Source organism: Aspergillus clavatus, genomic scaffold, assembly GCF_000002715.2.
Source record: "Aspergillus clavatus NRRL 1 1099423829805 genomic scaffold, whole genome shotgun sequence".
Classification (NCBI taxonomy): domain Eukaryota; kingdom Fungi; phylum Ascomycota; class Eurotiomycetes; order Eurotiales; family Aspergillaceae; genus Aspergillus; species Aspergillus clavatus.
Window position 1 is genome coordinate 508,242 of NW_001517094.1, and position 26,804 is coordinate 535,045.

The 26,804-nt window shown below is 50.4% G+C and overlaps 11 protein-coding genes across 11 annotated transcripts, besides 4 other annotated features; 4 read left to right on the forward strand and 7 right to left on the reverse strand.

Moving 5' to 3' along the window:
• Positions 1-602: 602 nt before the first annotated feature.
• ACLA_019730 (uncharacterized protein) lies at positions 603-1,465 on the reverse strand (the record flags this gene model as incomplete). The annotated part of the gene is made up of 2 exons (XM_001268693.1): positions 603-1,285; positions 1,345-1,465. The coding sequence occupies 2 exons, from the start codon at positions 1,463-1,465 to the stop codon at positions 603-605; spliced, it is 804 nt and encodes a 267-aa protein (XP_001268694.1).
• A 653-nt stretch (positions 1,466-2,118) lies between these two features.
• Positions 2,119-2,146: a microsatellite.
• A 243-nt stretch (positions 2,147-2,389) lies between these two features.
• ACLA_019740 (helix-loop-helix DNA-binding domain protein) lies at positions 2,390-2,851 on the forward strand (the record flags this gene model as incomplete). The annotated part of the gene is made up of 1 exon (XM_001268694.1): positions 2,390-2,851. One exon carries the CDS (start codon positions 2,390-2,392, stop codon positions 2,849-2,851), a length of 462 nt encoding a protein of 153 aa, XP_001268695.1.
• Positions 2,852-3,947: 1,096 nt separating this feature from the next.
• On the reverse strand, positions 3,948-6,003 carry ACLA_019750 (DEAD/DEAH box helicase; the record flags this gene model as incomplete). Its single annotated transcript, XM_001268695.1, has 2 exons — positions 3,948-5,580; positions 5,645-6,003. 2 exons carry the CDS (start codon positions 6,001-6,003, stop codon positions 3,948-3,950), a joined length of 1,992 nt encoding a protein of 663 aa, XP_001268696.1.
• A 2,113-nt stretch (positions 6,004-8,116) lies between these two features.
• Positions 8,117-8,152: a microsatellite.
• Positions 8,117-8,155: a microsatellite.
• A 61-nt stretch (positions 8,156-8,216) lies between these two features.
• Positions 8,217-9,251, forward strand: ACLA_019760 (MDR family NADP-dependent oxidoreductase; the record flags this gene model as incomplete). Its single annotated transcript, XM_001268696.1, has 1 exon — positions 8,217-9,251. The coding sequence occupies one exon, from the start codon at positions 8,217-8,219 to the stop codon at positions 9,249-9,251; it is 1,035 nt and encodes a 344-aa protein (XP_001268697.1).
• A 557-nt stretch (positions 9,252-9,808) lies between these two features.
• Positions 9,809-10,726, forward strand: ACLA_019770 (CybS family protein; the record flags this gene model as incomplete). The annotated part of the gene is made up of 5 exons (XM_001268697.1): positions 9,809-9,950; positions 10,048-10,065; positions 10,227-10,293; positions 10,381-10,500; positions 10,561-10,726. The coding sequence occupies 5 exons, from the start codon at positions 9,809-9,811 to the stop codon at positions 10,724-10,726; spliced, it is 513 nt and encodes a 170-aa protein (XP_001268698.1).
• A 311-nt stretch (positions 10,727-11,037) lies between these two features.
• Positions 11,038-11,859, reverse strand: ACLA_019780 (nucleotide diphosphatase; the record flags this gene model as incomplete). Its single annotated transcript, XM_001268698.1, has 1 exon — positions 11,038-11,859. The coding sequence occupies one exon, from the start codon at positions 11,857-11,859 to the stop codon at positions 11,038-11,040; it is 822 nt and encodes a 273-aa protein (XP_001268699.1).
• A 1,529-nt stretch (positions 11,860-13,388) lies between these two features.
• Positions 13,389-14,540, reverse strand: ACLA_019790 (putative ubiquitin-conjugating enzyme; the record flags this gene model as incomplete). The annotated part of the gene is made up of 4 exons (XM_001268699.1): positions 13,389-13,472; positions 13,527-14,257; positions 14,319-14,413; positions 14,479-14,540. 4 exons carry the CDS (start codon positions 14,538-14,540, stop codon positions 13,389-13,391), a joined length of 972 nt encoding a protein of 323 aa, XP_001268700.1.
• Positions 14,541-14,741: 201 nt separating this feature from the next.
• Positions 14,742-14,772: a microsatellite.
• A 56-nt stretch (positions 14,773-14,828) lies between these two features.
• On the reverse strand, positions 14,829-15,965 carry ACLA_019800 (uncharacterized protein; the record flags this gene model as incomplete). The annotated part of the gene is made up of 2 exons (XM_001268700.1): positions 14,829-15,481; positions 15,569-15,965. The coding sequence occupies 2 exons, from the start codon at positions 15,963-15,965 to the stop codon at positions 14,829-14,831; spliced, it is 1,050 nt and encodes a 349-aa protein (XP_001268701.1).
• A 695-nt stretch (positions 15,966-16,660) lies between these two features.
• Positions 16,661-19,285, reverse strand: ACLA_019810 (putative homeobox and C2H2 transcription factor; the record flags this gene model as incomplete). Its single annotated transcript, XM_001268701.1, has 1 exon — positions 16,661-19,285. One exon carries the CDS (start codon positions 19,283-19,285, stop codon positions 16,661-16,663), a length of 2,625 nt encoding a protein of 874 aa, XP_001268702.1.
• Positions 19,286-21,193: 1,908 nt separating this feature from the next.
• Positions 21,194-22,032, reverse strand: ACLA_019820 (LamB/YcsF family protein; the record flags this gene model as incomplete). The annotated part of the gene is made up of 2 exons (XM_001268702.1): positions 21,194-21,904; positions 21,982-22,032. The coding sequence occupies 2 exons, from the start codon at positions 22,030-22,032 to the stop codon at positions 21,194-21,196; spliced, it is 762 nt and encodes a 253-aa protein (XP_001268703.1).
• A 455-nt stretch (positions 22,033-22,487) lies between these two features.
• Positions 22,488-26,720, forward strand: ACLA_019830 (bifunctional urea carboxylase/allophanate hydrolase; the record flags this gene model as incomplete). Its single annotated transcript, XM_001268703.1, has 9 exons — positions 22,488-22,558; positions 22,628-22,747; positions 22,799-23,072; positions 23,125-23,845; positions 23,910-25,210; positions 25,268-25,424; positions 25,477-25,906; positions 25,970-26,373; positions 26,446-26,720. 9 exons carry the CDS (start codon positions 22,488-22,490, stop codon positions 26,718-26,720), a joined length of 3,753 nt encoding a protein of 1,250 aa, XP_001268704.1.
• Positions 26,721-26,804: the final 84 nt, after the last annotated feature.

Genomic DNA, 26,804 nt, shown 5'->3' on the forward strand with positions numbered 1-26,804 from the left:
GCAGCCCCTTCTGTGAGTAAATCCTGTCAACATTTACTTAAATAGACACCTGTACAAGTCTTGCTTCGAACTTGAAAGGATTGCTTCCAAAGACCTTCTAATGTGACAGAAGCAAGTGTTCATTTCTGAGATCCCTGTGTTGTGTAAAGAAAGGAACTGGCTGATCCAATATGTAACTCCAGAGGGCTGAAATGGCATATGAGGGTACTAGGAAGGCCACCAAGAGGTCAAAGAAAGACGTCGCTTTCCAAATAGACAGATAGATAGTGACAGCTTTATTTTGAACGATATGTAGTGTGCGATGGCAGACGAAGTTGTCCTTCACTTCACGCACAGGCAGCCTAAGCGAAGCGATTCCTCTTTGGGTAATCAGCTCTGTGAAAGAGAGCACGCCTCAAGGCATCTCCAGCATGAAGCTTGCTTGAATAGCGTTTCTTTATCTGACTGAGGCTTTTAGACCAACCTCAAATGCTATTGAAGACGGAATATGTAAAATCTCTCAGGTGGACTCGTGGGTTACTCACGCTTGAGTATATAGATCTTCGGTCTGTTTGAAAGCTCACCATTATTATTCAATAGATTAACTACATCCTCCACTAGAATTACACCATTTTCGCAGCTGAACCAGGGCCCTGCGCGTCAACAAGGTGTCCCCGCTTCCTCTTCACGGCTGCTCGCGCATCGGTCAAACCCGCCTGCGTCTCCTCGCCAGATATTTCGTCTCCCCACTCAGTAACTTCCCACTCTATTGTTGTCGATTTATCCTCACTGGCCCCTAAGCCGCGTCTAGTCTTCATCAAGCGGCCGAGTCGGCTTCCCTCGATCATCTCCTCGAACCACGGGATCCCGCCCGTGGTACCGCGGCGGTAGGTCCGAGATACAGCAGAGCCGGGAGCCACAGATGGGACAACAACTGTCGAAGAATTAGAGGTAGTTGCCGGAGCCTGACTTGCACTAGCTGTTTTCTCTGCCTCCTCTTCGGCTTCTTCGTCAGGGAATTCGGGAAGCAGATTCAGATCTTCTAGGAGGCGCTGATCCTCGCTGAGCAGACTACCGATGGCCACAGACATGAAGTTTGCTTCCCCGCGAGGTATCTCGCTCCAGTACGTGAGCGGGGTGCCGCAGTATCCGCAGAAGATGCGCTGGGTGTGAGGGGCATAATTGGGCGTGAAGACCCGTCGGATAGTGGCGTGGGTTTCATCGGGAAAGTAGGAGTGGGTATGAGATCGATACCAGCTCAGGGGGACCCGCAGCCATGCAGTGAGAGGTGATCCATACGATCTTCCTGTGGGATATTAGTTGGTGGTGTGGTCAATATATCCCTCTGGGGATGGCTATACGAACGGTAGTCTCGGCTGCTGTCGAAATAGACATTGGCGTGATCGGTCACATCTTCTGGGATATCGATCGAGTATTGATTTCGGCCGCACAGGCAGGAACCGTGAAGAGGCTCGTGGGTGCTCATATTGAAAATCTAGGTGGACTGCTTGTCGCCGGCAGATCTCGACCAGACTAGTATGGAATCAAAAATCAACGGCCAGAACGGAGTCAATTAAGATGACCCGTTCCGCTTGGAGTTGACGCAAGAACAGTTATTGATGGATAGATAAATGAGACTCTGAGGATGAAGCGATGGAGGGAAACGGAAAAGATGTGTAGCCTGTCAATGACCAGACCATAGACCAGCTTCTGATCTGGTCTGCGCTACAACAATCTGGATCCATTATGGGGAGACATCCGACGGAGGGCAGCGATGACGTGAAGACCTTCCAAGCAGCGGATCCCCCAGAGGCTTGGCCTGCCTCGATGCGGCAACTAACGTTGATTGCTAGTGCGGGTTGTGAAGGGCCACGCAGAGTCTCAGCACTCAGCAGTCGAGAAGCCTAGGCTATGTTATGTTTCTATCATCATGCGAACGAAGCCCGGTGTCAGGGAGACAGATTCCTCTTGAGCTATCGGGATGTTGACGATGGCTGGTTCCCATATTCCGATATTCCCATTTTTCTCCGCACGCTAAATTGAGTCGAGACGATGGCTTAATTAATATACATAATGTACTGTTCTCTGGCCACCACCATGATTCTCGGTTTTCAAAATACAGTCCAAGCAGTCAACCTATTTCTTTCTTTCTTTCTTTCTTCTTTCTGTCATTATCCATTCTTTTTATCGCCATTCCTTCTCCCTTTGACTCGTAACTCTTGACTCTTTACTGCATATCTCTTTCCATCCCACCAAACTATATCCTCCGCAATCCACTCCCCGTCACATGAAAAGACACAGTCACATGTTTCCCACCTGTCCAACTATCTGATCGAGACGAATCAATCCACCACCAAATAATATAATATTATAATATAAAGCGACACACTGGGGAAAAAGAAGCGCCAACATGCCATCTGCACAACCACCAGCATCCCTCGCCTCCAGCTCATCCGAACCCTCCTACTCCCCCGTCCCCGCCAGCGCGAGCACAACCACCGAGGACCCCAATACTCGCTCATCCACCACCCCCACCGTCCCCTCATCCTCCAGACAGGCAAATTCTGCCTCCGCCGCAGCCGCAGCCGCAGCAGCCGCAGCGGCGGCGGAAAGAGACAAACCCCGCCTAACAGAACAAGAGAAGAAGAACAACCACATCGCCTCGGAGCAGAAGCGGCGCGCCGCGATCCGCGAGGGCTTCGACCGCCTGACGGAGCTGGTCCCGGGACTGGAAGGGCAGGGCCGCAGCGAGAGCATCGTGCTCCGGAAAACGGTGGATTTCATCCACATGAAGCTCCAGGAGCGGCAGGAGCTGATTGCCGAGATCGAGGGGAGGGGCGGGCATATTGACGATGCGTTTCGAACGTCATGAGTGTGTGAGGGGGACTCTTCCGCGTGCGGTTTTAGGGGTGGGAGTCTTTTGTCATGGGAACGCGCCAGCCGAGGTTCGGCAGTGCCGCTGCATGTTGTGTATGCGTGCGTGTGTTTTGGTCATTTGAGCTGAACAGGGATTTTCCCAATGGGATACCATTGATTACGGGTTTACGACTTTTGTTTATGGGATATGTGTGTGGTTTGAACTATTGGATCAAAAAAAAAAACTGGAGGTCTGGATAGCCATCGGGCCTGTCTTCTGTGCTGTACCTTTCCGCAGCGGTTGCACTTATTGCTAAGCGCGCAGAATGATTCTGGGACGCAGAAGCGTGAAAACGCCTTCCTGCGACGAGTCGGAATCAAAGCTTCTGATATTCACGTTGCTTTAAAACTTTCCATGTGGCAATCTCAACTTTTCGAAGTGTTGTGGTTGCTAGCAGTTGATGTACTATCCACAGATTGGGGACTGGCGTTGGTGCATTGTTATTTTTCTATCTCGGTGTTGAAGAATGATTTCTGTTCATGTAAATACTTCTCATGATATCAATTCGATGAATGCTACTTTGTATTATCTCGAATATGAAGGTCTGGACTCAATCTTGCAATGTGTGTGAACAGGGTGGCGACGCTTGGTTCTTCTCTCCAGAGACTGTCCCTGAAACCACACCAAGTCAAAGCACCGTCCTTCACAAAGTCTATTCGTCAGAATACAAGCACGGATATATTTTCCAGTTCTGATATACTCTGGTATATTGCAAACTTCATCTGTCCAGAACTATTTCGGGTGTTGTACACTTGCAATAACACGTTTCAGGTCTATTAATACATAAATCAACAGGGTAGTCGAACAATATTTTCATGAGTAGTCAAATCAACGAACATTCCAAGATCCAGAAGCCTCAAAGGAAAAAATACAACATATTGAGGAGATGAGAAGGGTCTTGCAAGATTGTAAAACGCCGCCCAATGCAATCGGTTCACCCTCAACTTTTCTGCTCAGGCCGGCACCAATACTTCTGACCCGACTGATCCTAGACAAAGCTGTCGGACACAAGTGAAAAACAAGATTTTTTTTTTAAAAAAAAAAGTTGTACTTAGAAGCTGTCTCTCCTCTCTCTGCGGCCGCGAGGACGGCCAACTCCGAGGTGGTCATCGGCATCACGATCATCTCTGCGAGGACGGTCATATCTCGATCCAAATCTCTGTTCACGGTCTCCAGATCTGAAATCGCGGTCCTGGCGGGCCGGGGAAGAGTAGCGGGAGCGATCGTTTCTGTGGTAATCACGTCCTGCCGACTCGCTGTGACGAGGGGCAGGGGCATCATAGAGACGGATACCTGGCACTTGGTCAATGCCCATATTACGGGCGGTTTGGAAAGAAAGTCTAGGAGGTTCGCGCAAGCCATAACCGTAAACGACGAGGCTGTTGATGGCGTGAACCATGTCCAGCTTGCGATCGAAGACACCTCTCAGGGGACCCATCTGGGACATGTACGCTCTCCTCTTCAGTTCTATCGGGATCTCATTCACAGCTTGGCCGACCTTTTCAATGAACGGCGTGGCAGGGCCCTCAGGGTCAATGCGAGGTTGGGTCATATCGACAAGGGCCGATGCGAATGTCTCTCTATCCTGCTCGATGGGAATTCCAGACAGCTGCCTGTCGAACAGCGACAACTCTCCCCTATGAAGGAACAGCCAGCCTTCACCAGTCTTGTTCGCACGTGCCGTACGACCCAAACGATGGATATAGGTGGCACGGTCCTTGGGCAGACTGAACTGGAAGACGTGGGTCACATCGGGGAAGTCCATACCACGGGCTGTCACATCAGACGAGAACAGAATGGCGGATCGGCTAGCCCGGAAATGATCGGACGATCGAGTTCTCCGTGCCTGAGTCAGTTGCGAATGGATTTCAAAGAGACGCACATCGCGCAACTGGCTTCTGCGGTCCTCAAAGATTTGACGGAACGTTTCAAAAGCGAGGTTCGTCTGTACGGTCGAATTGAAGTACACAATCGCCTTAAATGGCCGTCGAGTGGGATCCTCATTGCTTGCCTCGATGTATCTCGTGACATACTCGAGGAGGGCCGGGAATGCGTTCTCATAACCCTTGAGAACAACGTATTTCTGAGGGACAGTGAGGTGGGTGGGGACCTCATTGTCGCGGACAGTCTTAATAAACTTGAAGTCAGGCTTCATGGTCAGGTGAACCATCTTCATGACCTCCTTGGGGACGGTTGCGGAGAACATGAGTGTCTGGCGTTCAACCTTCATAGGGTCAGGCAAAAGGCGCTGAATCTCCATAATATCTTCCGAGAATCCGTCATCCAGCAAACGGTCGGCCTCATCCAGGACCAGAGTAGACAGGTTTGGAGCCGTAACGCCACTGCGATGATCCGAGAGAATATCCTTGAGGCGACCGGGGGTGCCAACCAACAGATGGCAACCTTCGCGTTGGATACGACGCAGACCCTCACGCTTATGAGTACCACCAACCGCAGTTTGAACGACAACATTGGTGTGAGCAGCCAGTCGCCGAGCCTCCTTGGCGATTTGTTCTGCCAGCTCACGAGTAGGAGAGATGATAAGGGCGCGGATATCCGAAGCAGACGCGTGAGACGAACGTCTCGAACCGCCCTGTTGAATAGATGGATCCTTCATGATATTCTGAAGCACAGGTGTAAGGAAGGCAAGTGTCTTTCCCGTACCCGTCTTAGCCTGGGCCAAACTGGAAACGAATGCAACGTCAGTTGACGATACTTGATTAACAGGAATTGAGAACAACTACTCACACATCATCTCCCTGTAAGATCTCTTGGATAGTTTGACTTTGGACGTCGGTCATGGTCTGGATTTTCATATCTTTCACGATGGCTCGAATGATTCTGGGGTTCACGAGCCCCTGCTCAGACAGTTGCGAAAACTCGGTGTGTCGCTCGGCCGCCTCGGGGGCATCAGTTTGTACCTGCGCCTCAGCAGACGCGGCAGAGAACAGAGAAGGCGACTTGTGGAGCAGCCGTACTGACTGAGAGAAGACCGAAGTCGAAGGGGCTTGCCATCTTAGCAGCTGCGAATTCGACTTGTAGAGGGATCGGGGAACGGAGGCCCGTAGAGCGTGAACGACGCCATATCGGCGAACAGTTCCGAGCATGATGAAAACAAGAAACGAAGATGAAACCACAGTAGATACAGGAAGGAATATTAAACTTGAAGAAAAACCAATTTGATGAAAAAGAGACGGGAAGACAGATGAACAGGGGACACGAGGATGGCTGGTTGAAACTTCAGGCCATTCTCGGGGATAGAGAAAAAATAATGGCAGAAAAAGTCCGACATTGAAGGCGGTGAGTTCTGGCGGCGAGAACTCGGGGAGGCGGCTGTGCTGCTTGACGGGAATATCTTTCTACCGGAACCAGTTGACGGAACAACATTGGGCCAAGATCAGAAGGAGATAGATCGCGATGTGACTTTACAACCTGTCAGAAGATTCTACATTCTTCTACGCTCCTGGTGTCCGGCTGCATTTAATCGCTAAACAGTCAAGCTTGACCCATAGATAGACATTGTCCAAACTCCGAAACCCTTGTTTGCCAGACCTTGATGCATTGCCTGGTACAGACAGTTGAAGCCGGTGCACGTGTCTCAACCCAGGTCCTGAATAATCATGAGGAATGGATGATCGTAAATTGACCGAATGCTTCTTGAAAATTATTCGGGCAAACAGTGCAGAATGAGTGTTGATTCTATAGAATGTCGGTACCTTGTTGGCGACAGAGGAACGTAGGGGTAGATAAACATACTTCATGAGGAAGATCAGAATATCAGCCTGTAAATAGATATATAGTAGATATCTCAAGAAAGCTTGTGCCTTTCGAATAAACGAACAGTTTTGCCACGATGGAAACCTGGTGTCATCTCTGGTCTGGTACGGATAAAGCGGCAGAACAGCTGTTCCAGTGAGCCTGAGAGAGAATCTGAATATTCACAAGAAGAAGAAGATATAGATGAGTCTATCCCAGCTACAGATGGTATCTAAAATGTCAAAATGTCTATGTCATTTTGACCTTTTTTTCTGACAAAAGTATTTTTGTCAGAAAAAAGTGAAATTTACTCAGTTGACTTAGCCCCAGAACACGAAAAGAATCAGTAGAAATCACCAAAATTTACACTGAAATTTGAAGCTTTTCAGGCCTAGGAGATATCACGTGATGTATAAGTCTACGTGATTTAATTGGCTACTTTTTAAAGTCATGTTTTCCTATTGGCTGAAGCACAATATCCACTTCTATCACGTGACATTTGTCAGATGTCAGGAAAAAAGGGCCTGTCATTTGTCATTTTGACATTTATGAAAATTTTTTGTCAGACACCATCCCTATAATTCCCAGCAGTAAGATTCTTAAAACTGATGATTCCAGATGATAAGAACTCTAAAAGCTATCAAGTCAGATCACTATATGCCAATGGATATATGTTTACTAGTGAATTGAGCCTAGGTTAGATGATCAGATATACTGATGATCACTAAACAAGGAATCAATCATGTAATCATGCAGTATATCTATGGAATATCTACTCCATACTCTGTACATGCACAGAATTGCTCTTGCATAACATTAAATTATCCTGTATATCCATCTTCCATAGCTGCAAACATGCCTGCTTTAGGGAACATCTCCGTCATCCCGTCACTTTAATCATTAACAATCACCACATCCTGCCTTCTTGGCTATTGCACAACCCTCACACCGTCACCCGGCACGCCGCACACCAGATGGATTGTCTCAAAAGAACGGTTCTCTTGCCCAGAAGGTGTTTTTCACCCGTCGGCGGATGGACAAGAAATCTATCCGACAGCTCCATCCACCCCCGTCACCTATGATTATGAAGCAATGGGTTCCATACAATCCGTGAACTAAGTCTCTGTCCTGGAGACTGACTGGAGGGAAGATCAGGTTGGCGGAGCCTCGGAGGAGCCACTTCTCTGCAATCATCCGCCAAGAAAAGTGCATTTGCCTAGGTACTTTCCAGCTTTCGTGCTTCTTGAAGAAGCTTCCTCAGTAGTGAACCGGCTCAATATTATAAATCGAGGCGAATTTCATCTCTCAACACGATTGAATTCGGCTCTGCCCCGCTTTCTTTTCGAAAAAAGTGACTTACGTACCCAGGAGGTTATAAATCAGGGTTGCAGGCTCGTAGGTACTTAAGGTTGTAGATAGACCCTGGACGTTTACATCATTGATAACAAGATTTAACTCAAAAGATCTCTCTCTCTCTCTCACTCTCTCTCACTCTCTCTCCTCTTGATTCCTGACGACTGCCCTTCCATTCTCTTCTCTCTTATACATACATACAGCAGCCAAAATGAGCTCCAACAAGGCCCTCGTCTTCAAGAAGGTCCCCGAGGGATACCCCGTTCCCGGCGAGCACCTCACCATTGAGTCCGTAGATTATGATGCCAACACTCCCGCTCCCGAGAATGGCGTTGTTCTGCAGTCTCTCTACACCAGTTTCGATCCCTACATGCGCGGTCGCATGCGCCCGGCTAACGTCAAGTCCTACTCTCCTGCTATGGAGCTTGGCAAGCCCGTCGACAGCATGACCATTGCCAAGGTCCTCCGTTCCAACAACTCTTCGTTCAAGGAAGGCGATTTGGTCACTGGATACGTCCCCATCCAGGAGTACATTGCCGTAGATGGCAACCAGATTGCCCGTATCCGTCCCCTCGACAACCCTCTGGGCATTGAGGATATCCGTGTCTTCCTCGGTGCGCTCGGTATGCCTGGTCTGACCGCCTACTCGTCCCTGTACGAGATCGGCAAGCCCAAGAAGGGCGAGACAATCTTCGTTTCCGCTGCTAGCGGTGCTGTCGGGCAGCTGGTTGGACAGCTGGCAAAGCACGAGGGCCTGAAGGTCATCGGCAGCGTCGGTTCGGATGAGAAGCTCGAGTACATTACCAAGGAGCTGGGCTTCGACGGTGGTTTCAACTACAAGAAGGAGAAGCCTGCCGATGCGCTGGCTCGCCTGGCGCCCCAGGGAATCGACATCTACTATGAGAATGTCGGTGGTGAGCACCTCGAGGCTGCTCTGGATGCCCTGAACAACTTCGGTCGTATCGTCCTCTGCGGCCTGATCTCTCAATACAACTCGGCTCCTTACCCCATCAAGAACATCCACAACGTGCTGATCAAGCGTATTGACATGCGCGGTTTCATCGTCTCTGATCCTGGCATGGGTGATAAGTACACCAAGGAGCACCAGCAAAATGTGCAGAAGTGGATCAAGGAGGGCTCCTTCAAGTCTCTCATCCACGAGACCACTGGTATTGACAACGCTGCGGAGGGTCTGGTTGGTATCTTCCACGGCAAGAACAAGGGCAAGGCTGTTCTGAAGTTCTAAACGATCCTGCGAACACCATAATTGAACAAAAAAAGAAAAACCACCTACATGTTAATAGTCTAGATGGTCATCGCACTGACGGAAAATAATGACATATGCCTGGCGCAAAAATATCTTGGTTCTCGTTCTTGCGGAGTAAAATACGTCGTCTCGTGGTCAACTCAGAGTAACAGGGGCCCAGCAGTAGTAGCCTATAGCATATGAACGTTAGTGAGCAACATAAAGAAGCTCTTCAAAACATTCCCATAGGATACATGAAGCAATTGAAGTGTGTCGTGTGCACCTCACAGAAGCCTCCAAATACTATCTGCCGGAACGTCGGCCATTTTCGGCTGGGCGGAGAAATGCCAACCAATCAACGCGCCCACAATGTGATGACCGCATCCCGAATCGGATTCCCGAGGTTCCAATTCAACCTCACTATCTCGACTGTGAACCTGCTATTCGAACCTTCAAACGCCCTTACGATCTACCCCAGCCGGTCTGTAGTGCAGTTCGTACTTGCACAATTGTTTTTTTGGTTCGGAATCTGACTTTGCAGCACATATAGCGTCACGATGGCTTCCATTGCGCGCCAGTCTCCTTTCCTCAGGTCGTCCTGCCTGTCTGCTTTCCGGTCGCCCTTGGTGAACAGAAATGTGTCGCAGGTTGTGGCTTTCCACGCTTCTGCGAAGAAGCAGATTCTGCCTCCTCTGCCCCGTGAGTTGTCTTGTCTCAGTATTGGGGGTTGTGGTGGCTGAGGGGTTATTGTTTGGATGGAAGAGAGGGGTTGGAAATACTAACATACTGCATACAGAGGTCATTCAGGGAACCAGTATGTCGAAACCTCCATAAACATTGCATCAGTCCTTTCCCAGACAAAGATCGTTCGACAATTCCCGATCATGAGCCGTTATACCAACCCGCGCAGCCGGACATAATCGGCTACACATGCACCACACTTAAAGAGCACTACATTGACATGAGACTCAACAGTGAACGATGCCGCTCCCATCCCTAAACCTCACCCTTCGGAGGGTAGCTATCACTGGAGCTTCGAGAGGTGCGTACGGTTCTGAGAACCTGGGGGAAGGACGCGAGAAGGAGCATTCAACCAACAACCGAGCCGGAAATGCTGATATCGAAATAGATTCGTCTGCGTCGGTCTGATCCCTCTGACCATCGCCCCCTTCGCCGCCGGCTCCCTCAACCCTGTCATGGACTCGGTCCTGTGCACTCTCCTGGTGCTGCACTCGCACATTGGTTTCCAGTACGCCACGACCCGTCAATGAAAATGCGGAATCAGCCGGAAAGACTGACAACATCACAGGGCCTCGATCATCGACTACTTCCCAAAGCGCCGTGTCCCGAAGACCGCCACATTCATGAGCTGGCTGCTGCGCGCTTTCACCCTCACGACTGCCGTCGGTCTCTATGAGTTCGAGACAAACGACGTTGGTGTCACAGAGGCTATCAAGAGAGTGTGGAAGGCATAGACTGATCGGCTGAGGGTATCGTTTCATTTCTGCGTTTGATCTTTGTTTTTGTTCCTATCCAGGCGTCTGCCTATGTACATGTGTGGATTTTCCTTATCTAGTCAGGTCCAGCCTTGCTGCAACTGGTTTGGCTGTAAAATGTAACCCCCGAAGACTCTATTTCCCCCCCCCTCCTTTTCTATCATGCCTTCGCTGTAGGAGTAAGGTGATTCTATACCGGAACGACCAGCGTTTACATGAACAGCACCCAGTAACATAAACCAAAGGGGTATAAGTAACAAGGACCCATCAGAGATCCCAGGACCAAGCCTCTACGCCTCTTCCTCGTCCTCCAGCAACAGATCATCCGCATCTCCATCCTCATCATCCGCCTTGGCCATCACCCGCTCAACCAGCTTCAACGCCGCCTTCAACGGCAACCCGACAACATTATCCCAGCTCCCAGAGATCCTCTCGACAAGAATGGATCCAAGCCCCTGCAGTCCATAGCCGCCGGCCTTATCCGCGCCCTCGCGCGTCCGCACATACGCCAGGATCAATTCATCCGTGACCTCGCCGTCGAACCAGACATCCGTTTCCTCGAGGTGCGTCTCCATCGCATACCCGGGCTGGCGGGCGCTCGCCAGCGGCGCCATGGCCACCATCGCTGTGTACACCTTATGGACCTTGTTGTCGCGCAGCATCTTGAGCATGGCGAGGTGGTGGGCCTCGGAGCGCGGCTTCTCGAGGATGGAGCCGGACGCGTTGTCGACGACGACGGTGTCGGCGGCGAGGATCAGCGCCGGCTCGCCCTTCGCCTCGTTGATGATTTCCTGCTCGTACACGGCCTGGGCTTTCTTCGTTGCCGTCGCCAGCACGTACTCGAACGGCTCCATCGTCTTGGGGAAGTCCTCGGCGGCATTGGACGGGATGACTTCGAAGGGGAGGCCGAGGAGGGAGATGATCTGGCGGCGCCGCGGGGAGGCCGAGGCGAGGATGACTCGCTTGGTGCGTAGGTCGTTGAGGACGGGGAGGGAGAGCGGAGGGGGGCGTGGAAGCCGCGGGGCGGGTGCGGCGTTGGCATCGTAGGCTGGGGGAGGGTCGGGGGAGCTGTCGTCGATGTGCACGAGGAGGTTTTCTTTCAAGTCGGCCATTGTGTCTCCCGGTTTATGATGGGTGATCTGGTTGATGAGGCGTTATGTGCGTCTCGTCTCGGTGTTGATGTGGTTTGTCTTGAGAGACAAAAAGTTGAGCTTGTTGGATGTGGGGTATGTTCAGTTAAATCGTACTCCAATTGGAGTCGGCGTCTGTTTCAAGTAACTCGACTCATCGCACTGACGATGAAACTGTGAGCGATACAACTACTCTCATGGTTCATTTTGTTGCTGACTGGATACGAGAGGCTTCCAGCTGACTCATTGTATTTAGAGGACCGTTGCATTCGTACAGCACCTTAAGGTTTGCGATAGAGCTAAGTAAAACAGACGCAGCAAGCCTTCATGTTACGGAAACATCAAATTCAATAGCCATGTATACGTAGCAACATGAATATCCACAAAGGGAGCGGTTCTACCAGCCCCAGATAGCAATATGTATCATAGGGCACTGGTATGACATATCGCATATTCCGTTCGACCAGGATATTGTATCCTGTTGCATCTTCAGTATCCCCCAGCGTGCTCATCCCCTTCAGTACAATGTATTTGGTTAGCGAAAGCCAAAATAGCATAGGCTAATAATATGTTCACTCCAGAGCTCGACGTCGATGAAAATGAGATCAATGTGATCAAGGAGCAAGGGTTGAACACCCTGGCCAGCGAGCAGCTTTGTATAAATTGATGCTGCCCTCTCGTCCAGTACATTTGATTTGCCAGCGTATCTGAGCTCGCCGTAGTCGCCTATACAAACCGTGTCGAGATGCAGGGACAAGGGGAGTGCTAGCCCACAACTTGCAAAGTAATTGACATGGCATTCTCAGGGCTATCGATCTCCCGCAATCTATCAACGGAATCAGCGACTGGCGCGTCGGTATCCCCCATTCATGCTTACGCACGATAAGCGTCAACCCACGTCGCTAGACTTGCTCGGTTTGTGACACAGTGGGCTTGGATTCAGATGAAGCGTGCGAGGTATCACTATTCTCTCTAGAATTGGCGCTTTCAACGCCGGAACCTTCCTCCTTGTTTCTCTCTCGTCGTCTGGGCCCGCAAATGCAAGTGATAGAGGAGAACCCGCAACCTCGTCGCGTAGACCAGTATTCAGAGCAGCCAATAGCGGCCACCAAGATGCAGCAGATAGTGACTATTGGAATGAATACTAAGATGAGAGCGAGGATGGTAGTTTGGTATCGATAGAGCCAGTCGTTGGACATGGTTGTTGCTATCCAAAAGAGTCTCAATGATGCAGCTGCTAGATGGTATGGTAGGGTGAAATGGGTTCAGCTTATGCCGGAATGAAGTGATGGCAAGAAAATCGATGGTAAGTCGATTGTTAAGGGGCTCCCGTTGAGAGGCAGGTGCGCGTGTTGGATGCCTGATGGAAAGAGCCTTCGCACACCCACATTATGGATTCAACGACGTCAAGGTTACGCAGTATATTGCCCCGTTGCCTTATAAGAGTCGCCCCCATTGAAATATTGCCGCTAAAAGGCCAGCGAGCAAATGTGCATATATGGGAGAATGGACTATTCATGAGCTTCCTCCATCCGAGGAATCATCATCCCCTTAATCGAGGCTAATGTGGTGTCGTCCAAGCGAGAAAACCGGATCTGACAAGTCAATGTTAGTACAGCAGAAGACGCCGCGGTTAAAGTATAACATACCATTTCATCGGTAGCCCCTCGAGCAGCACTTCCAAACAACATCTGGTCTGAACGACTTGTCTCGATCTCATGCTGGACACGCTTGGCCCAAATTCCATCCCAGTGCCAATCCCCAGGAGAACGCGCCTGCGGACTATCCCGTTTCGAGTTATTCGTCGCAGCTTCGCCACTCTCTCTTCTGTGTGCCTTCCATGCGTGCCACGCGCTGGGGTTTCCAGCTGCTTCAAGGGGGAGGGAGTCGAGCACGGTTTCGTTATCGAACGTTGACCGGATATAGTTCAGTAGTACTGCTACTGGTACTGTCTTTCTTGTCTCTTGAATGGGTTCTTCTTTGTCGGTAGCGGCATTGTCGCTCCCTCCTGCATCGTTGCGCTGGGGTGACGCGGGAGTAGAGGGATCATTCGCAGGCGTGCCCTCTTCTCCATTCGGAGCTTGTCCGTTCAAACTGACGGCTTTTGACGAACCTATTGACTGCCGTCCCGTGGCTTTCTTCGCTCGTCCAAACCAATGTGGAAATCCATGCCGGAGGCTGAAACCACCAGGGGGTAATCGCTCTTCATCTGTCGCACTGACGGGATCTTCGCTTGATGCACCCGTGCTGAATGTATATGTGGTAAGGGGCACAAGGAGGGGATGGAACACATCCGTTGAGAAGATCACGAGGGGTGGAAGGTCGGGATAAGAGACGGGGAAGTGAATCTGGAATCGAAGGACAGCAGAAGCATAGGGGCCTATGGATGATCCAGTCAGTCCAGGAATTCAGGTACAATTAGACCTTAGGGGCATATATACCAGTTCGTACAAATATCACGCCGGACCAAAGAGTTGGATCGGTCGGAGACAGAGAAACATAGACTCCTGGAATAGCTGCATACTTCAGGCTTGCACTGCAAGTCGGACATTTAGCAATCAACATCCACCAAGCATCGAGAGCAACGACCGGGAAGCATACAATTCTAGCAGAAGTTGCTGTTTACGGAGAGCAGGAATATTGGGCAACCTGGTGGACGACATGACGCCGTGGGACCTCACAATTGTCCCAGGTAGAGAACTTACGGAGCAGTTGGTCTCTTGTGGACACTCAAACGCGAAGATGGAGTCGGGAGACAGCCAAGATCCCAAAGTCCGGTATCTCCGCCATCAAGGTTGATTAGACAAAGTTGAGGAGCGATCCTTTCACAATCATGCACATAGAAGTCTTCGCATTCTAAAGAGAGAGAAAAAAAGAAAAGAAAAGAAAAGAAAAAGTCTAAATATCGTAATCTAATGGATCGTAAATATATACAAGTCTATATGCCAAGGTCATCGCGCCTGCATCTGCACAGGTATTCTCTGTAAGTCGGATTGAGGCCGAATCAGCCCCAGAATCATCATCCCTTCCCCGACTCCCTCATAGATGCCCCCAGCAACACCCTCTACCCACCAAGCCGCCAAATCTGTGACGGCTGTCCCGAATCTCCCATCATTCAGACTCAGCACGGTCGACCCGAGGCTAAGACTCCCCTTGCCAAAGCTGTCCGCAGCATCGAGCGTCGCAGCCACGACACGCTCGGTGAGCCGATGCGATCTTTCGTACTGATACACCTGCTGCAGCAGAATCTTGACATAGGGCATCAGAAACTGCACGAGGAGAAAGAATTGAACGATGCTCGATGCCAGTAGACGGTGCAAATATGACCGCTCGGGAAGCTGTCGCGATCCTCCGCGGGAATGCGCCAAGGGAGCAGGAGTGCCGGCCGATTGCGCAGAGGCTGGTGTCGCAAGCGTTGCCTTGATGCTTACTGGCAGGCTGTGTTGGATTGTGGCGGTTTCCTCGTATGTGAGGTCACTAGGCAGAGCGTCGAGCAGATAGCTGACCGCATTGATGTACAGGGATCGGATGAGACGCCCGTCGCAATTAGGTTGTTGCGCCTCGTAACCTGCATTGCGGAGGAGATTCAACGCTGCAGACACTCCTGGTAAGCATAATGCCTCTCAATCTTGATGCGCGTTTGTACCATAGCCGAGGCCCAGGAAAAGGAATGATAGGGTTAAGAACATACCAGGAGTAACTCGGTTCCAGCGTAGCCCAGACTCAACCTCATACGTCGATACTACCGGACTCCTCTCCGTCGTATCGCTATCCCTCCCGTCGTCTAGGCTGAAAATCTCCGACGTCTTCGCGGAGAAACTCGAGTCACAAGACTCCGGGCCAACACTACTCCCTGCCGTTGCAGGTCGCTGGGAGTCTTCTGAGCCCATTTCACTGGCAAGAGCAGATCTATAGTAACCTGGCCCCGAGTCTGGGAAGGATCCCGAGGCAGACTCATCGTTTGTCGTCCTCCGAGCGGCGGCCAATTCCGCTGTCCCTTGAAGCGACGAGTAGAGACGAGGCATTCGTCGTCTTATCGACGCTGGAAGATCCGGGAAGAGTCTCGGGAGGCCGGTTGAATAAGACATGATTGTCCACAATGGTGCTACTTAATATTCTGCGGACAGCTTTACAGATGACAAAAGCGTGTGTGCGAGAGAAAGAGACCTCGTCTGTTCACCGAACACGAAAAAGAGCGGAATCCATCATCATCAAGATCAGAAGAAAGGCGTTCGGTGATATGAAGACTTCGAATGCAGGTGTCATGACTCGAGAGATACCGTTTGAAATCTTGTCGACTTTCACATGTCAATCGGTCGTGGCGAAAAACAAACAACAACCCCACGCTCATTCCGATAACTCACTGATCGCGAGAAATGTTGGGAGTCAGCTTGGCGTGTAGATAGACTGTCGGATTTGTAAGGTATTAATTAGGCTACTCCGTAGTAGCCACTGTTCAATAGGAATTGCTGTGTGCCGTGTAGATACGCCCTGTAGATGACACAGACACGCCGAGCCCAAGTCCACATGGCCAAAGGTCTCCAATCAAAGAGTCGCGTTCTGGCAGCCTCTGCGCCCTTTCTTTGATCCAGAGGATTGGGAGTTACAAGCAGCGAAAAAAGTCAGAAAAGTGGTATCTATATTAAGGACTAACACCGCAGTCTAACAAGGCATATCGTCTTCATATCCAATGCATCCAACAAGAACAAAGAGTCTTGCGGAGACGAAAGAGAAAAAGAAGTATAAACAAACTTTTTTTCCCACAACGCTTTCAACAGTTCATTCAGACGTCACCACCCATGCTGGGATTGAATACGTCCTTGAGTGATGTCTGGGCTTGGTGTGTTCCGACTCCAGTCTGCCCAGGATTGAGAATTTTGCTGGGCGCGGACCCGACGTTGGAGGCGGGAATACCATCATCTGCTGTTGAAGACATTTTGTATACATCACTCTCGGGGACCACCTCAGTATCACGTCCTTTCTCCATATCAAACATTATCCCCTCCATGTCGTCCAGCTGCATCTCGCCGTATCGATTGTTCAATTGTTGCAGAAACTCCGGCTCGAAGCCCATTTGAACAAATGGATCAACTGAGACGGACCCACTGACAGGTGTAGCAAAGGAGGAAGAAACCCCGGCGGAGAGGTTACTGCCCCAGTCGGTTGAGAGACCCGAGTTGACTCCGGAGGGTGCAGCTCCAAAACTGCCAACATAGCTAGCGGCCGAGCTTCCAGGCATACTTGCGGCAACGGAGGACCGACCTGTTCCAGGAAAAGCAGGGCTTTGCAGTGCAGGACTGAAGTTTTCTGGTTTGAGAGGCATCTTGGAGCAGATACTTCTCGCTAACACATTCTTCTCAACAGGAGGCTGCCTCAATCCACCATGCATTGCGAACGGGGGTTGCATGTCGATATTGTCTAGTTCAAACTTCTCCGCCTCGGGTACCATTTCCAAGCCAGCATCCCGCTTCAGGATACTCAGCCAAACGGCGTTATCGGCACAGGTTTGGTTCCAAGGGTCAGCATTGCTATAGATGACGGTCCGAGCATGATCCTGAATCATTTGATCTGTTGGGATGATACCTTCTGCAACATTACTGTGGATGAAAGCAGTAAGCTCGCGTTGTAGGCGATGAAAACAATTGGCGTCGTCGGGTTCACTCAAGCGGGGGGCTGCATCATTGAGGGTACGGGATGATGGTCCGAAGGAACGCGAGGTTGTGTAAGGGTCCAGTGTTTTCCGTTCTTGACCGATGAGATAAGGTGGCATTGCGTTCTCTACCAAGCCCTGAACAAAAGGTTCAAAGCCCCAGTCCCCCTGCCATTGAGCCATCTCAGCTCCGTTCTTGAAATGCGCAGCGATATGCTCAACACGGTCCTTCCAAGTACTAAGTGTTGTGCCGCAGAAGCCACAACGCGATTTGAGCTCGGTGGTGGTACTTTGCCATTGGGCCATGTACGAGTTGAACTTCACATTATGCATCAATCTCAAATGCTGATTGAGGTGGTCCTTGCGATAGAATGTTCGCTCAGCGACCGTCTTCTCTTGGCAGGTACTATAGCAGTGGGACTCCAGATGGTCAGTGTCGGGGTCACTCGCCATGCAGAAGACACATCGATTGGCGCCGTTGACATAGACAACACCCCCATGGGGTGAACACGTCCATTTCTCCAAGGCAAGATGCAGGGACTTCTCGTGCCGCTGCCAATCATATTTGGTTGCAAAGGAGTCGGTACAGAAAGTGCATTGAAAGATGCGAGCACTTCGAGCCTTCTGTTGATTGAAAGGGTTCAGTGCTGTTGATGGCTTGCGACGACGGCGACGATCCTTCCTGTCCATTGAGCCAAAGGACTCCAAGGAGGACCGGTGGGAGAAGGCAGAAGCAAAGGACAGGTCAGAGACAGATGATCGACTGGCGGACCGACTGGTCCCCAAACTACTGTTGGATGGGGCCTTGAATATATTGGAGTTGGCATGGCTTGAGTCATTGCTTGACTCCTTACGAGAAAGGGAACGCACGTGACCCGACTGCCGTGTCGAGTCCAGCGGTGTATTCACCAGGGCTCGCAAAATATCGGAAGTAGCAGCAGGTTCGTTTTCGGGGGGAGAGTACTTCCAACGCTCCAGGGGCGTCATGAGCGCGATATTTGGATGTTGCTGCTGCTGTTGTCGCTGTCCGGGAATGTCAATGGCACCAGACGCTGAACAAGTACTGAGTGGGGAGGGTTGGCCCTTTCCACGCCGCCTCGCATTAGCAAGCCAGTTGCTAATTTGAGTGCGTTTCAACCCAGTGCGTCTTTTCAGCTCATCCTTCTCGTCCTCACTCGGGTAGGGATGGTCAAGATGTTCCAAGAGCCAGGTCTTCAGAATTCTGACCGCGTCGCGGGAAAGTCGAGAACTACTCTTCCGCCCGCGACCCTCCTTATCTTCCGAGGTCGTCATTCCCGTAAGGGATTTAAGAGTCTTCCTACCCGTTGGACCCCCTGTGGGGATGTCCACGTTCTCGGAGATGGCATGCAAAGTATCCATAAACTTGCCCGGCACTTTGGCATGCGTAAAACTGCACTCTCGGTAAAGGGAAATGCAGCACGTGCAACCATTCTGCAACACACCTCTAATAACGACGAAGCATTCCAGATTCATGTGCCTGCAAAAATCGCAAGGGACTTTGGCTCGGAATATTGGGAGAGTATCGTGACACTGTCCGTTGTCTGGAAGGGATTCTATTTTCTGAGCCAAAGGGTTCTGCTCCTGCATTTGATTGGAGAAGTCCAATGGCTGTTCAAGCAAAAGAGAATCACAGTTTGCAGTCGCATCGCTTTCGTCGATCTCGAAAGTATTCGAGGCCACATCGTCGTCGCGAGCTTGGGAACCATATGAGGCTCCATCAAAGTCGAAGTATTCCATTCTGCAAGTGGATACTATGAAGACCGACAATGGTGACCCGGTGAGTCAATATCCCGACCTCGGCTCGTCAAGAGACAGGACAGACACAAACAAAGTCGAAACAAAAAGAATACTAGAAAGGCAGAGTTTTTTTGTATGATTTGGAACTCAAGGGACAGATGAGTCGACGAGTTGGCCAGATGTCAGAGAAAAGAAGAGTGTATGGTTTTTCGCCTGGAGTATAAGCAGCATGCCGACCAATGGATCAGATATCGTGGAGCCAACTGCAAGGCGACATGCATTTCACTTTTGGAGGCAGTTGACTAGCAGTCTGGCTGGATTCGCCTGGTCACTGAATGGTGGATTCAACGACAATCAGAGCAGCGCGCCAGGAGACGATGATCACGTTTGGTTTAGTCGGCATGACCGATGATTAGACCCTCACTGGGTGCGCACTGTAGCTGATTCCACCTTCCAGGTTTGAGCAGCCACGGGCTTGTCAGTTGTCTCATAGCGGTCCATTCAGAAACCCCCAATAATGCCTGAACTCTGAAGGAGGAGGGGAATTACCGCCATTATTCGGAGGAGAAAGCATGGAGTCCGGAACGATGCCTGAGTCATCCACGCTGGTTGATTTAGTGTGCGCCCTTCCGACGACAACACTATACTCAATCGGGACTAGCGGTGCAGTGCGGGGACACGCCCTGGTTCTCCCGATTGGGCAGGAACGACTCGGACCATCAACGATATCGGAGAGGAACTAATAGTGGATTATCGGCATCTCCAGAATAGTCTGAGTAAGATTATAAGACTACAATACTCAAAGTTATCAAGTCTGGGAAGTGGGAGCCTACGTATCTAGGTTCTTGGCGCATTCGGTCTTTGACCTCAGGTGAGCTCCGTCATTGCTGAATCCCGAACAGGAGGCTGATCGTTGACAGTATGGGAGATAGCTCTATTGGTCATGGCTCACCGACAGACAACCGCAGCTGGCTATGCTCCCCGTACTCGCGGATTAACGTATCAGTCGACCACCACACCAGGCTGCTTGAGACACAAGGAGCTTCGAGTTTCTATGACATCTAACGCTAATAATAGACCCTGCGGCCAGAGTACCATATCAGTAGACCACGAGAACGATCCATGCGTTCGGACCTCAATTCTCTGCATATGAGCAGAAAGGGTCCTCCTCTCTGCGGTCCGTCAATCAGGCCGAATTCATAAAGAAACCGGCCTAACTCTGCGTGCGCAGAGATAGACGTGGTGGATGAATGGCTGATACTCCCACGCTGCTCTAGATGCCTCGGTTGTTCTTGACTTATGAGAACTATACGCGTCATGGGGCTGACCGTTATACCGGTCGTGTTCCTGAAATACGAAGTACTTCCTGAGATGTGATAGTAGTGTTGCGAACATGGTGCATAGGCAAGGATGTATGGTCATCTATCAGCCTTGAAGCTGTCATCCTCCTATTCTAATGGGATGTCACTGGACAGCGATATGGTCCCCAGCACGCTATGGATGTATACATAGCGAATCGTGGAGAAAGTTTTCCATGGGGCCCGGTCCAAACATTAAAGCCTCGACGCCAGATTCGAGTTCAGGACATCAGTCAGCCTGTGCTCAGCATAGTGGACGTCTCCTGGTTGGGAGAGCAAGCGTTATCAAATCTGGCTATTTAGTTTTGCTTCGGAATTTTGATGAAAATATCTGAAGACCATGGGTTGCCAAGATGCATGATGATTAACGTATGTGCTTGGTCTGATGCTACCTCGATATTTCTTGCATTCGAATTATACACAAGTTCAAACAGCCTCTTCTTACACCCTCCACCTTTTTCCTTTCTTTTCTTCGATGTCACTATCAACCTTCTTGCAAATATTTTCCCTCCCCTCAGCAAATTCTACCGATCACCTATTGAGACAAGTCCTATTTTCCCTGTTTGACGTTGAATTCGTCCGCAACCCTCCTTGTTGTCTTGATAATATCGACACATCCAGGAGAATCCGAGTGACAACATATCGAGACGGGGTATGTCTTCAAAGGAAGCTGCACAACTGACCCATCGATAGCCGTGACTGACTGCTCTTCGACCTGCTGTCTTACATGTCTCTCAACATCTGCAAGATCCCAGGGCTTCTTCTTTCGATCAATAACAAGCATGCCTTGAGAATCATATTTAACATCCCCATATAACTCAGCCCAGAACTCGACCCCCAGGTCGTTCGCTGCTCTCTCCATCTGAGTCCCCGCAAGTCCGAAAACAGGCACCCCCTTCGGTATTCCTACCATGACGGCTTTGGCAACTTCATAGTCTCGGCACATCATACCATACAATACCCCATGGGGCTTGACATGATGAAGAGGAACATTTTCACGATCGAGGAAGCCTTTGAGTGCCCCCACCTGGTAAATTGTGATCGCTGTGAGCTCCTCCGGGGAGAGTTTCATCTCCCGACGACCAAATCCTTGCAAGTCTGGAAGACCAGGGTGAGCACCAATTCGAACGTTATGAGCTTTGCAATTTCGGACGGTTTCCATCATGATCAGGGGGTCACCACCATGGAATCCGCAGGCAATGTTGGCGATATCGATCATAGGAAGGAGTTCGAGGTCAGGCCCGCAAGTCCAATTACCATACTATCAGAGAATCATTGCGGTTATCATCATGCAAAAAAAAACAAAGACACTGCGGGGTAGCGGCAGAGCGGTCTTACAGCTTCCCCCATATCGCAATTGATGAGCGCTTTTTGTTGAATGGGGGCCATAATGGACTCTGTTCTTGGCTTTTCCAGGTAAGGATTTCTTAACGCTCGTGGGTTTTGGAAAATTTAAGAAAGAGGATTTCACAAAGTGAAAAATCCATGCAGCAGGCGGCATATGGACACTATATGTCCCCCAAGAAGCCCTTTCCTGACCAGTATGACTGAGCGGAGCTCTTGACTGAGGGGCTCCGCAACTGAAACAGTCATGATGGTAGTATTGGACGGTTTCGCCGCAGTCTCCAAGTTCTCCAACAGCGGGGATCAAAGCCACCCTCAACTGACGATCAGACCTTACTTTCTGATGCCAAGCTCCCTTATCACTTGTTCGATCTGGTGTTATTGGAGTACACCTCCGAAGGGCTCAGAGCTCGAGGGCGATCTTTTGGTCTTTAAGTACTCCGTAGCAAGAAAACCCAATCCACAATGCTACCAGAATCATTATTCGCAACCTGCCCTCTATGGACTCCCTCAAGACGCTTCTCGTTGCCAACAGGGGCGAAATCGCTGTCAGGATCGTGAAAACTGCAAAGTAGGAACCACTCGAAACTAAGCTTCGACTCGCTGTCCCATGGCTGAAGGAGCTGACTCACTGTTGTAGGAAGCTGAATATTCGTACTATTGCAATCTACACAGAGCCGGACGCTTCTTCTATTCACGTGCACCAGGCGGATGAAGCTGTCCTACTTCACGGATCACCCTCTCAAGCATACATTGACGGGTAAGTCTGCGTTGTTCGACAACAGGAATCGCCCTAACCTCCAAATCGCAGAGAGCAAATCATTCAGGTTGCTACGCAACATAAAGTGGACGCCATCATCCCAGGATATGGATTCCTGTCTGAGAATGCAGATTTCGCAAGAGCTGTTGCGACAGCTGGCATGGTCTTTGTTGGCCCTTCTCCAGAGAGCATCGAAGCTTTCGGTCTCAAACATACTGCACGAGACCTTGCAACGAAAGCCGGCGCTCCCATTGTGCCGGGATCACCTGGCTTAGTCAAAAGTGAAGAGGAGGCCGTTACACTGGCAAAGGCATTAGGCTTCCCAGTATGCATAACCTCCCTTCCCACGTCTAAATGGATATTAAGATGTACTGCAGGTCATGCTAAAAGCTACTGCAGGTGGTGGTGGAATGGGCCTGCTTACATGCAGCTCTGAGGCAGAGGTGCGCAAGGCGTTTGCCACAGTAAAGTCTCGTGGTGAAGCCCTATTCAAGAACGCAGGCTTGTTTATTGAGCGTTATTACCCGTCCAGCCATCACATCGAAGTCCAGGTATTTGGTAACGGGAATGGTAAGGCGATTTACATAGGCGAACGAGAATGTTCGATACAGAGACGGCATCAGAAAGTGATTGAAGAATGCCCAAGCCCATTGGTTTCAAGAAACCCAGGATTGCGCAAAGCCTTGGGCGAAGCTGCCGTGCGCCTAGCTGAGTCGATAAATTATGGATCAGCTGGCACAATTGAGTATCTTGTTGATGATGAAACCGGCGCATTCTTTTTCCTCGAGATGAATACTCGTCTCCAGGTCGAACATGGCATAACGGAACTCTGCTATGGCCTTGACCTGGTAGAGCTCATGTTGAAACAAGCAGATGCTCAGCTCTCAGGTAGCAAAGGCATAGAGGCATCGTTTCTCGCCAGTCTCCCCATAGAAAACCCCTCTGGTGCGGCTATTGAAGCCCGAGTGTATGCCGAGAACCCCATCAGAGATTTTGCTCCTTCTCCGGGGACTCTGCAAAGTGTGGAGTGGAAGGAAATACCAGGGTCAAGGATCGATACATGGGTTTATAGGGGCATAAAGGTATCTGCTAATTATGGTTCGTCTCGCCTGTAGCCATCTATCTTTGACTCCTTTCGCAAGATCTGACAGCTTTATCGCAGACCCGCTTCTCGCAAAGGTCATGTACCACTCTCCCGACAGACAACAGACGATTGCGGGATTGAGAGATATGTTGAAGGAGTCGCGCATCTGTGGGCCTCCCACCAATCTCGAGTTTCTAGCTAAGATCTTGGACAGCGAGGAATTCGCTGCGGGAAACACTTTGACCAGATTTTTGGACACTTTTCAATTCGCTCCATGCGCGATCGATGTCATTTCTGGTGGCTCTTATACGCTCATCGAGGATTGGCCTGGCCGTCCAGCCCTAGGGAAAGGGTTCTGTCACTCTGGACCCATGGACCCGCTTGCGTTTCGCGTTGCAAATGCACTTGTCGGTAATCCTATCGGCCGTGAGGGTCTTGAGATCACCCTGAGCGGCCCAGACCTGCGATTCTTAGGGCCAGCAATTGTTTCACTTTGCGGAGCACCTATCGAAGCCAAGCTTGACGGCAAGCCTATTCGCATGTGGTCGAGAGTGAAAGTCGACGCTGGCCAGCGTTTGACAATCGGTAGGACAACAGGAAACGGCTGCAGGACTTATCTCGCTGTCTTTGGTGGCTTTTTAAATGTCGCAGAATGGTTCGGATCCAAGTCTACTTCACCAATGGTAGGAGTTGGAGGCTATCAAGGTCGGCAGCTTTCCTCGGGAGACCTTCTCACAATCACAAGTGATGTCCCGGATCTTATTGGCGACATTTTGATCCCGGAACATCTCATACCCAAATATCCCAGTGATTGGGAGCTCCTGGCCATTCCCGGACCCTATGACGAAGGTTTCCTTACACCCGAAAGCATTGATGTGCTATTCGATACTCAATGGAAAATCTCGCATAATGCAGCAAGAGGCGGCATTCGTCTCATCGGACCGAAACCCACCTGGGCTCGCTCGGACGGAGGCGAGGGCGGTGCTCATCCTTCAAACTTGATCGAATACGGTTATGCTATAGGGTCGCTGAACTGGACAGGCGATGACCCCGTCATCTTTCCACAAGATGCCCCGGACTTTGGTGGGTTTGTAAGTAGCCATACAATTGTGAAAGCAGACTTGTGGAAGCTAGGACAAGTAAAAGCGGGTGATACGCTCAAGTATAGAGCTGTTGCATTGGCCGATGCGTTGGATGCTCGCAGAGACATGGAGAGGTTTGTCGATGAGCTTGTGAACGCCTGCAAGCAAGGTCAGGGCTTCGGTTATGTGGTACCATTGCAACACATGCCGCCAGAGCAGACAGCAAAAACACGCGGCAAAGGCATTGTGCATCAGATCCAGGAGGATGGGAATCAGCCTTTCGTGTCTTACAGACAGGTATGTCGAGTTTACTTGTTCTTCGAAATCTCTTTGCTGACAGTGCTCCTTGTCCAGGCAGGAGACGATTATCTTCTGGTCGATTATGGACACGGGTCTTTTGACTTGAATCATCGTTGTAGAATCACTGCCTTGAAGAAGGCTCTGAATGAAGAAAAGCGGGACAGGGACTCGTTGTCAAACGGGCTGATAGGCATGGTTGGCTGTGGAAACTGTTAGAAGGCCCAAAGACACATTCATTCTCAAAGCTAACACATGCTCAACAGCACTCATGCTCTACTATGACGGCTTGAAAGTTCCCCAAGGAAAGCTCATCGACTATCTTTGTGACCTGGAGAACAGGCTCGGAGATCTTAGCCAAGCGAAGATGCCCAGTCGCCTATTCAAGCTTCCTCTCACATTCGAGAGCCAGAGACAAAAGGATGCTATGCAGCGCTACATGGAAACGCAGCGTCCGTATGCATCATATCTTCCAGATAACATGGACTTCGTGGCTAAAAATAACGCTTTGAAAATGGAAGAATTGAAAAATATTTATCTTACGGCCAAGCTAATGGTCGTTTCGGTCGGATTTTTCATGGCGCTCCCACTCGCCCTGCCTGTGGATCCTCGACACCGTATGAATTGTCCAAAGATGAATCCCAGCAGAGTTTATACTCCTGCAGGCTCGGTTTCATGGGGTGGAAGCTGCATGGCGTGAGTACCGTCCCAAGCTCAAAAAAAACACTGAAAGAGCCAGAGCTCACTACGACTGGGCAGGTTGTACAACGTCGACTCGCCGGGAGGATACCAAATGACAGGAATGACCATCCCCGGCGTAGATATCCTAGGTTCGAAGAAAGGCTACAGCGCCGATCGACCATGGCTTTTCGAGGAATTTGACCAGATCACCTTCTATCAGGTCTCTGAGGCAGAGTACGAAAAACAACTCGCCTTGTTCAATAGCGGCAAGTACGAACATCAGTGGGAGGAGGTAATCTTCGACATGGCGGAGCACAACCGTCTCCTGAACGATACTCGCGACGAAGTAGCAGCCATCCGAGCGCGCCAGCGTCAGGCACAGGCAGAGATGGATAAGTTCGAAGCACAGCTTCTCGAACGGTGGGCAACAGAAAAAGCAGAGAAGTGGGTATCGCAGGATGCGATTGAGGACTTGCTTCAAGGTACGCTTGCCTGCAAAATACATACCATCGCAGGATTGGAAGACTAACGGGTGGATTTCCTGCGTGCCGCAGACCCCGAGATCATAGCCATCGAAGCACCCCTAAACGCCAATGTATGGAAAGTCGAGGTCAAGCAAGCCGAAAAGCTAGAGGAGGGTCGGGTCGTGGTTATCCTAGAAGCCATGAAACTCGAAATCGCTGTGCGGGTCGAGTCCTCTGCCGCCGGTACGACTGTCGAAAAGGTCCTGGTTCAGCCGGGTGGTCCAATTGAAGCTGGTAAACCATTGATGCTGGTGAGGAAAGCGGCTTGCGCTGATGGGTACTGTCTTGAAAAACGACCTCAGTGACAGATGCCATGATTCTGGGCACTAAGGACATAGCATACTGTACACACCAGGGATAGACACGGCCATTACCAATCTCAATTCCAT